Source organism: Capsicum annuum, chromosome 10 (genome assembly GCF_002878395.1).
Source record: "Capsicum annuum cultivar UCD-10X-F1 chromosome 10, UCD10Xv1.1, whole genome shotgun sequence".
NCBI classification, from domain to species: domain Eukaryota; kingdom Viridiplantae; phylum Streptophyta; class Magnoliopsida; order Solanales; family Solanaceae; genus Capsicum; species Capsicum annuum.
Window position 1 is genome coordinate 23,364,853 of NC_061120.1, and position 11,428 is coordinate 23,376,280.

The 11,428-nt window shown below is 31.1% G+C and overlaps 1 protein-coding gene across 1 annotated transcript; it reads right to left on the minus strand.

Annotated features, from left to right (window-relative positions):
• Window positions 1–8,948: 8,948 nt before the first annotated feature.
• Window positions 8,949–9,623, minus strand: LOC107853008 (elongation factor P-like). Its single transcript, XM_016698035.1, has one exon. It carries the CDS (start codon window positions 9,621–9,623, stop codon window positions 8,949–8,951), a length of 675 nt encoding a protein of 224 aa, XP_016553521.1.
• Between the last annotated feature and the right edge of the window lie 1,805 nt (window positions 9,624–11,428).

Below are 11,428 nucleotides of genomic sequence, written 5' to 3' on the forward strand. Positions count from 1 at the left end.
ATCACTCTATCTCGTTTTTTCATTCACTCTTGACATTTCTATACAGAACATAAGCTAGGAGGGGAACACCTCCAAATGATTGACTATCCATTTCATGTGAGAAATCTGTAGTATGCCACCTTAAAAGGGTATATGTACCACTAAAATCAGTAGACCCAGTATGATCATAATCTTGATCATTTTGTGTTTCAAAAACTGCACGAGGAATATCAACCAGCTCAACATCAACACCAACCCCAACAGCAACACCATAACCACTACCACCAACAGCAACAATACCATCACCAATACCAACACCACCAGTAGTACCATCAACAATACCAACAGAAACACCATCAACAACAACATCACCAAGAATAAGCCCACTTTCCCAAAATGTTTTTCTTTTGATGGTTGTTGCTTCAACCAATTTTTTTTTATTCTATCAATTACCTTAGGATTTGATAAAGTATGCACAGACTGTAAAGTAAAAAAAAAGGCATCTAAAACTCTTGATTAATCGAGGCAAGCAACAAATTCACAATCTAAAATAAATCAGTATATCTATTAGAATTATTAAAATAAGTCATTAATTAAAATTAGACTTACTGCTTTCTCGAGGGATTGAAAAGATCATGAAATTTTGCTTTTAAATTATTTTGACCGACAACCATCTCAGAATTCTTGGACATAATACTTCTTCTTAGTAGTTCACTTGTTGTCTGAGATAAGGGATGACTTCAAATGCCTAAGCCTATAAAAATTATGCAAATAAATCAAAAGAATTATTCGATAAAAATAAATGAAATATAAAAAATAAAATATTTATCATGAAAGCCCATGAAAAGCCATATAAGTTGACTGTGTTTGGCGTTAACGAAGTCAATAAATATTTGACAGTTATTTTGAAGTTGTCCTGACCCCAAGGATAGTTGTTAAATGGCTCAAGATCCTCGGAGAGCCTCATTAAATCAAGTGGTATGTTATTGCTAATGTCTCTCGCTCAAAGAATTATGTACAAATCAAACTGAGCACAATGATTGCTTGTGCTTCTTTGAAAGTCTTTTACCTTTCAACTCTCCTATCAAGTTTCTATTTTTGAAGCTTGGACCAGCAAGGAACACCAAGTTATCACCATCACTTGACTTGCCTTTTGGTGTGTGGGGTGGTTTTTTTGTGTTACAATAGGTATAGATTGAGAATGAGGATAACATTTTAGTCCAATAATTGTGGCAAACTCCTTTCAACCAAAACAAAGTGGCATGCCACAATAATTTATCCACATCTCATCCATCTTATTTTTATTTTCATACATAAACATATGTTTGAGAAGACCTTACACCATGGTTATTTAAAAATGAGCATTATTGTCCTCTAACAAATAAAAATATTGCCCAAAGTAGTTGTCCCTGAAATAAGCATCTAATTTTTGTTCTCGAAGTATTTTTCTGAAGGTATCAAAAGATTTTCCCATGGCTAACCTTACCACATAATGACCAGTTAAATTTATGACATCATCATATTGCATTATCACAGAAAAACTATTTATACTAAAGGTTTTGACAAACTCTTCAATGAAAGGGCTATTAGGATCAATATTAGCATTTAGATCATGTTGACTTTTTTTAATCTAAATTCAAAATCTTTTGTGAAGCTTTCCTCTTTCTCATTTTCATTTTCTGCTGCTTCTGATTGAGATATTGCTTGTACAATAAGCTCATATAGTGGTGACTATAGCCTAGCTACTTCTTTACTTCTTCCTTTCCTTGGAGTTGATTCACTTTTTTTTCTTTTGGGATCCATTTTATCTACAGATGAGTCATCTATTTTAATAGATGAATGATCTATTAGAAGAAATAAAAATAGTTTCAAGACTATTTTGAATTCTTCCAATAGATGGGTAGTGTGTTATAATAGATAGGTCATCTGTTTGAAGAAATCAAAATAGTACTAGGTATACTGGTTTGATTTCATCTAACAGATTGCCCATCTGTTGCAACAAATAAGTGATCATTTGGAAAAGATAAAAACAGTTTCAATACTATTTTAATTCTTCCAACAGATGGGTCATCTATTTGAAAGAAATCAAAATAATATTGAAACTATTTTTATTTCTTCCAATAGATCACTCATCAGTTGCAGTAAGTGGATAATTTATTAGATAAAATCAAAATAGTATACCCAGTACTGTTTTAATTTCTTCCAATAGATGAACCATCTTTTGCAATAGATTACCCATCTATTGGAAGAAATCACAACAATCTTGACGGTCATCTATTGGAATAACCATTATAATTTCATCCAATAGATGACCCATCTATTGCAACAAATGGGTCATTTGTTGAAATAATTATTATGCTTTTTTCCAACAGATGAACCATTTATTGCAATAGATGAGTCATATGTTGAAAAAAATAAATCGGTAGCAAGATTTATCAATAGTAACAATATTTTTATCACATAAATATATACACATATATCAACACCAACAACACCAACATTTACTAATAGATCAACATTCACCAACATTTAGAAATATAATAACACAAACAAAACCAACATTCAACTCCAACACCAAAAATATTTACCAACGTTTACAAATTCAACAACACCAGCACACACCCACCAATACCAACAAACACAAAGCAATGAAAAACTCCAAAAATCACACACCAACAAATCAACAGTTGTTTAAGTAAGTGTTCACTTAAACCAACAATACCAACAGTTGATATATTTGGTCACAATAGATGTCTTCGAAAAAAATTTAAAATTCAAGTTTCACTATTTTTACAACAGTGTTCGAGAACATGAACTACAATAACAATAAAAAAAATTATATTTCACTCCGAAAAGATATCATTTTTACATCAATCAACCATATTAAGAAAAAAAATACCACAAATTAAGATTTTCTGAGTTCCCATTTTATTTTTAAGCTACAAATATTAAAATTATTAACTCATACTAGAAGAGAAGTTAACTCAAGTTCCTATTTTATTCATAACTAAAATCCCTAATTTTTTACCTGTGAAAGTTGAAGAGGAACGATGAAGAACTCGAAGTTGTTGTTGCGGAGGTTGAAAGTAGCCGGAGAATATTGTCCTGTCGATCTGTTATGGTGGATTTGCAGGAGTTTTTAGATGGGGTTGAGAAAGAGAGAGAGAGGCGAGACATTTGAGAGAAGAAGAGGAAACGTTTTTTGAGATGTATGTTTTTTTGAAAACTGATGGAAAATGATTGGAGTGTATTTTTATTACACATTAATTAGAATTGTGGGTTGATTTATATTTTAGAAAAGATTATTAAGTTTTGAAAAGGTAAATTTAGTCTCAATGAACGTAATCAATTTATTTAAAGGGCTTTTGACCCTTTTCTTTGGTCAATGTCAACTTAAAAGACACCTTTTGTTCAATTTTCTCTGGTTTGCTAATAATAATATATTACGGTAGATACTAGATGGGGCTTTAGGTTTAGGATTTATAAAAATATAATATGTATTTTTTTATATACTAATTTAGTATACGTGCGTTACACGTGTGTATCACGTTAAAATAATAAAAATCATATATTTAATTTAAACATAAAAAATCAACTAATAATTTACAATGATGTTTTATGATATTTAAAAGTTAAAAACCATTCTAGTTGTTCCACATTGAAACATTTTATCCGTGTTAATACAAAGAGAGCTTGTCCAAGTTGACTTGAAAGGAAGAATTATCTAACATTGTATATAAAGCATCGACGTATCCATGATCCTAAAAGAAAGGATAATAATTGAGAATTTTATACCAGGAATAAGTGGAATAGAATACCAAGTTTACCATCATTATAAATAATTTTAAGATTAATTTGTTCTAATGGGACACTGAAGCATGAGTATTAGTTTTGAGTCTCGAGTATTTCTTCTTGTAGGAGGTTCAGTCATGTGATTATTTTCTTGATGACCATAGGTGTGATTAGTGAACATATCACAGATTAATCTTGTTTGGATTCGTATTTCAAGGTGTTTGTCATGTATGTGATGCTTTGGAACTTCTTCGGGATTTCAGTAGGGATGGGAGCATTTGGTTTGGACCTAATTCCTCGTCCTTCACAAGTTTGGGCTGCTATTATTTTGGCCCAGATGTTTATGCTCTTCGATCCCAACTGAGCTCCTGTTAATCTAGGTTGTAAAATTGATGCTCGTGCAGCCGTGCTTCTTCTTTACCTTATATTTTCCATATCATTTACCACAGAATAGATAAATGTCCATTTGCATCCAGTTGCAAGCCCCCAAAACACACTCTCTCTCTCTCTCTATCTATCTATCTATCTACCCCACAAAATCATCAAACTCAAGATAGATAACCTCCTTATCTCCACGAGATAGGAGTAAGATCAGCATTCACTTTGCTCTCTCCTTGCCCTACGAGAACTTTAATAGTATGAAGTTTTAAAAAAATACTATCTCAACCTCATGCACAGAACTATTGAAAAGGTAATAATGACATACATATCTGGCAGCTATAGCTGGAGCATCTATCTTTCTTGTTTTATCTCTTCTTGAACTTTTGCGGATTTCCTCTTCATCTCTTCTGCTTCAGCTCTGTCTTCACCAATGTCTCTAGCTAATTCATCACATAGCTGTTCCATTACTTCTTTGGCTCTTTTCTCGCTTTGTAGCTCTAACAACACCACTCTTTCCATGAGGCCTACAATACATCATACGCTTCCGTAAGTATCTATGTACTTCCTTCTTAGTATTCACTCCCTCGATCTGAATCAATGACATGCTCGGATACTGATTCAACTTCAATCTTTGTATTCGAGAATTGTTCATCTATTATAGAGTCTTACACGTGCTCCTTGGCGTCCTTCAATTACTCCATAGATAGTTCGAAGTGTATATATGAGTAATAATCAATTTTATAAAAAGTATATTTTGGTGAAAATATTAACTATGAATAAAATTGTTCTTCAAAAAGTTCAACAGTTTTAAAATAAACTTAGGTTGTTCATTAGGATTGGCTATCTGTAAATTATTTTCTTCAAAAATTGATTTGCTCCTATAACAAAACTTCTTAGCCTTGCATCCTGTTTATATTGATCATGTTATCTTTTGAGGGCTGATGCCAATGGATGGACATTATGATTTGTTCATATTTAGTATCCTTCTTCCTTGTCACAATAAATCTGCAAAATTTTCTTGTATTCAACCGTACCTATTCGCGCAAAAGTCTGATTTGCATAGTAATCACTAAGTGAATTTTCTTCCCTGAGAGTATGCTGTAGCTGAACTTGACAGTGTTGCATAAATCTTCTTGTATTTTCAACTATCATGATCATCTGCCATGGTATGATCCATACTCCCTCCAGAAAATTTTTAACCACCAATGGCTGTTTCTACTATAATGTGACCTATTCCAATCAAGGACAAAGCTGGTGAACCTTAAGATTCATCTGAACCCCTTCGTCAAAAGATTATACGATATTTATAAGGTCAAAATAATATTTTATGTATAGATAGTAGAGATGTTGAATCCACTTTAATTTCTTTGTGGGTTTATCTCTTTATATTTTGAACACTTAGTAAAATCACGACTCTGTCATCTACCTCTCAATATTCCAATAGATGTACAATGGTATCCTTACGGTTATTGCTTCAAATACACAAAGATGGCATCAAGTGTATGTATATATGAAATACGAAAACTGCCGAATTATCGTATGTTCAATCAATTTATTAGCTGATAATTGGTAAAGACTAATCTAAAGTAATTAATACCTCAATCAACAAAAAGATCCTACATAATGAGAGTAATCAAGAATAAAAGATAGCTGTGTAAAACTAACTCTTTTGTCTTTCTTAAAATTATCAAGTACTGAGTTTCTAATCTAAATAACAAGGTATCCACCGATTCATGTTTATCGAGATAGATTCAGATTCACAAATTTATAGATCTAGAAATTCTTAACTTGAAACTTTTACTTTATATTGAAATTATCATACAACCATTAGCCCATCATTGAATATGTTTAAGCCAACACTTGCATTGCACTTGTGTGTCACATCAATATATATATAACGTAATATTATATTCATTTAAATGATAACAACCTATGTAGTTATGTTGTTATAACACAAAAGAAACTTACCACTAATTTTGTTTAATTTTAAGGCTAATAGAAGCTATTAATGTTACGTTAAAGAGTTAAGCTCACCTCTTTATCAATTAATAAAGCAGTTTTTCGAGTAAATGTCGTAACCTATTAATTGACACAATTCGTTTACAAAATTCTTTTTAAATTCTGTTGCAAAATTATCTAAATAAAATGTATATTAGAGTTATAATTACAATAATATAGAATATTACAACGAATCAAAATATATAAATGTAATTAGTTACCTTCATAGAGGCTACCTTTCGTGCTTTCCTACCCGCTGGGGTCCTATTCTTAAAATCGAATTATTAAGGATCAAAACTCGATCAATAAAAAATTGAACCATTCTATTAACCAAAAATCGATAATAAATATCTTATTGATTTGATCATCGCATATTTAGAAATTGAAAACGATGTAGCAGAAAACCGATGAAGACGTACCAGGAAGACACTTTTTTGCATTAGTAGTTTTAATTAACCAGGAAGAAAGCTCGACACAAGAAAATAGTAACATAGATCATTAGCAATATTCTTTGTGATTTTCTTCATAAAAATAAAAGCTACCATGAAATTTAAAATATATGTCTGAATTCTGATGTTTGGTTCTTAATAAGAGTAACATTAAGTCAAGGACAATAACAGAAATCTAAAAACTCCTGGACATATAGACTATCATCTCTTTCATTTAGCTTCGACTTTTGTGATGCTCTTTAAGTCCATTTCTACATATAATCTGCGTCAAAAATTAGAAAAAGGGTGCCTTAATTATAATATTTAGAAAAAAAAATAAACATTTAATATAAAAATAAGATATAGCATATCTAAAGACGTTAACCAGGTATATCTACTATAAAAGAGAAGTCAAGAAGAAAAAGGAAGAACAACAACAAATTTCATGTGAAGATTATCACAAATATTGAAAGGATCTCAAATTGTTAGTTCAATCGATCATAATCTAGAGTAAGCCATTTAATCATCATGCAAGCCATTTAATCATCATGCACGCTTAGAGGCAATAACATCAAATAAAAAGGTGTTTTTATCCTAGGGAACCATATTCCCTCACACATTCAACTCAAGAAAACAATGCTTATAATCTTTGCATGATTTATAGAGGCAAAGCAAACTAATATGACAAAGTAAGGGAAAAGTTCAATTCATTACCGTACAATTTAGATTAAGAAAACAGAAGAAAAATTTGATCAATAATTGATCCTATGTTAATGCAAAGGGCGCAGCTAGGTTTAATGCAAAAGAAAGGGCCTGACCAAGAATTTATCCAACTTACGCGCACACAATTTGATTACGACTTTTCGAAAAATTAATTAAATATAAATTGTACAATTTTTTCTATATAAGGTAAAATTTTAATTATTTGGAACTGTTAAATATTATGATTTTTTAACCAAATAAAATAAAATATGAAGAAGATTGTTTCCATGTATCCAATAAAACCTTTCCTTTTATTTGACGTGAAAAGAAAAAGAAGAACGGGAGAAAAGATTTAATATTAAGGTAAAAAAATAGTTTGTAGAAAATATAATTTTAAGGTTCTATTTTAGCTAGGAAAGATTTTTGTCAAAATGATATTCTATTTTTGTGAGGAAAGGTTTTTATTTGTTATTATTGTCAATATTTAATATTAATAAAATAATTAAAAATAGTGAAAAGACGGATTTGTCTAAAACATAAACTTTAAATGAAGTACAAAAAGTTCAAACAACATTTCTAATGTCCTTCACACTTTTAATAATAATAATAATAATAATAATAATAATAATAATCTATATTCTATAATCTATGATCTATAATGTATAATCTATAATCTATATATATATCTATATCTATATCTATAATCTATAATCTATAATCTATAATCTATAATCTATAATTTATAATCTATATCTATAATCTATATCTATATCTATAATCTATAATCTATTCTATAATATATTAAAAGTGTGAAGGGTCTTAGAAATGTTGTTTGACCTTTTTGCCCTTCATTAAAAGTCCTTATTTTAGACAAAATCATTTTTTCACTATTTTTTCCTAATATATAAGAGTTGAAATTAATTAAATATATTTATGGTAAAAACCTTTCCTTATTATAAGTCATCAGATTTTCAAAATTTTTACCTAATTTAACAATTGAAAATTAATTAAATATATTTCTAGTAAAACCTTTCCTTATTAGAAGTTTTCAAAATTAATGGCAACTGACACTTTTTCATTAGTTTTAAAATTCTAAATCAAATAAATTTGATTTTAAGAAGATTTGAAAAATCTAAAAATAATTGTAAAACTATTAGAATAAGAAAAATTGAAGAAGTGCCAAATTTTAAAAAGTTTTAAATGCATAATAAGAATGTAATCAATAATTTTGTAAAGATTTAACTTTAAAAATAAGGAAAATTTTAAATATTAAAAAAAAAATTCATGGGTAAGCTTGTGACAACAAGAGAAAGAGGTATTCAAACGCAAAAATAATGATTCATCAACTACTTGGAATTGGAAAAACACATATGTGTATATATTTATGTTTACATTATTAGATTAAAGTGTGAAAGATTTTTTAAAAGTGATTTGAACTTTTACACTTTATTAAGAATCTCCACAATAGATAAAATAATTTAATTTTAAACAATCAAACGTTAATATTTTCATCAATCATTTATCCCATAACCCAATATCAATTAGCCAAGCTTATCGGTTACAGTTTGATTTTGAAGAGCGTTAACATACTCTGCTAAAAATATCTGTACTATAATTTGGATTCTAACAAACTCCAACTCTTACGAAGAATACAATAAAATGCCACTGTTAAGCTCTGCTTACGTAAGAGTGGTTGGTGGTGTTTACGATAATCCTGTCTCCTTCTACGACATGTTTCGGTACCTGCACTGTAAGACCATTGTCCAACAAAACCTTCTTATACTGTGGAGTAGCTGATGCCCTCATGGGAATTTCGGATTCAGCAACGGTACATGTTACTCGCCTAGGAATTGACACAGACATTGCTCTTTCATCGTAAAGTTGTACATGGACTTTCATATCATCTTGAAGGTAGACAAAACATTCACCAAACAAGTGGTTTGGTACATCTAGTTGCTCATAGGTTTCAGGCTCCATTAGCGCAATGTTCCCAGTTTCTTCATCGGTATAGAGGTACCTGAAACTCTTTTCTGCAACAAATACTTTTTCAAGGGTTTCATCCGTACGAAATCTTGCACTGGACTTGCTTCCACTATCAACATCATGGAGTTCCACCTGTATAATAGCTCCTCCTCTTCCTTGGGTTGTGTGTTGTGCCTTTACCACCTGATAAATCCTTCCTTTTTTCTCAATTACGATTCCTGGCTTTAAATCAGAACCGCGAGATTTGACACCGCGGAGTTGAGTGGCAGACCAAGCCGAGGCAAAGTGAGATTGGTGATACGGCCACTGTTGATCAAGGAAGATAAAATTAGAATACTTCTTGATCAAGTAAGATGGCATGAAGGCTAGAAATAAGTTGGAAAAGTGAATGATTAATTATTCTTAAATAAAAAAGAAAAACACTCTTAAACTTATTTTTATTTACTAATTATTCTTAAATAATTAATTATTAAGGCCTCAATGGCCTTAATAAGGAGAAAGAGATCAAACTCTTCTGCAATAAAATGGATGTTGGTTTAATTAGATTTGTTGAAACAAAAATAAAGGTTAGTAGGTTGCGAAAAATTGTTGATACTATGTATGGTCGGTGGGATTGCATTAGTAACCATGCATCACACTATAATAGAAGAATTTTTGTTATTTGGAGATCGGGTTGGTTCAAAGTAGTAGTCTAAAATGAATCAGTTCAACATATAACAGATAAAGCAAGTAGCTGTCAAAGTCCATGGCTTGTTCTAGGGGATTTCAATAGTGTATTATATGATGATGATAGGATTGGAGGGTCACCTGTGACTTATGCAGAGATATGTGAATTTCAGCAATGAACATGTGGCTTAATTGAACTCCAATGTAATGGTAGCAAGTACACCTGATCTGATAACCAAGTAGATAGGATTTTCTCCAAAATAGATTGGGCTCTAGTAAATGGGGAATGGTTGGATAATATGCCAGCTTGCATAGCTCAGTTCCATCCGGAGGGTATCAGTGATCACTGTCCTTTTGTGGTACAAATAATGTAGGATAGTAGGAGGAAGAATAGTCCCTTCAAGTACTGTAATATGTGGAATACACACCCAAAATTCCCGTAATTAGACCATAATACTTGGAATACACCAATTAATGGCAACACAATGTATCAGGTGGTGAGGGAGCTAAAGTTACTTAAGCAGAGACTGTGAAGAATCTCTAGAAACTACACTTTAGTAGTGTAGTGGAAGATGCAGATAAGGCAAGGCTTGCACAAGGTCCAATCTACGCTTCACCAAGACCCTAGTTGTGCAACATTGCATGTTAAAGAAAAACAACTGAAAGGGAAATTCAAAAATTGCATAAGGCAAGTTGGCAATATGTCTACAAAGGATTAAAGCAACATGGATTTGACAAGGAGATGAATGCACTAAATACTTTTTCTCAATAATTAAATAGTAAAACCTTATACAATCAGTTGTTCAAATACAAGACAACCAAGGGAATTTATCGCATGATCCTCAAGCTATTGCTACTGTCTTTGTACAGTACTTACAATCTATTATTGGTGAAACTAATGTAAATAGGGTGAAGGCAAATGCTATTGTATTTGCTCAAGGAGAAATTATCAATGTTGATAAACAATGTGAATTACTCAAGTCATGTTAACGCTGCAATATTTAGCATCAAAGATACTAAGAGTCCAGGTCCAGATGGATATAGTAGTGGATTTTATAAAGCTGCTTGGAGCATAGTGGGTGCTGATGTTTGTAAGGCTGTAAAGGATTTCTTCAGGACAGGTAAATTATTGAAACAAGTTAATGCCACCATGATCCCCATTATTCCTAAAGTAAAGAGTCCTACAAGTGTTGACCAGTATAGACCAATAGCCTACTGCAATGTGCAGTGGCGGATCCAGAATTTTAAGATAGTGGGTGCTGATCTTTCTTTTACGTAAATTTGCAACCCATAAAATATGAGAGCAAAATTATTTGAATACAATAATAATTAAAAAAAATGATAACGAAAAAACATTTAAAAAAACTTGCTTTAGAAAAATAAAAAGTATACAAAGAAACGCTACTGAAAATTACCCCTATGGCAACGAATTTTGTGTCTACGGTTAATAAAGCGTTGTAATAGGTGGTCTATTGCAACGGGTTCAAGCATTGCAATAG

Coding starts and splice junctions, on each gene's coding strand:
- LOC107853008 (XM_016698035.1), bottom strand. CDS start 9,623: ATGCCATCTTACTTGATCAAGAAGTATTCTAATTTTATCTTCCTTGAT.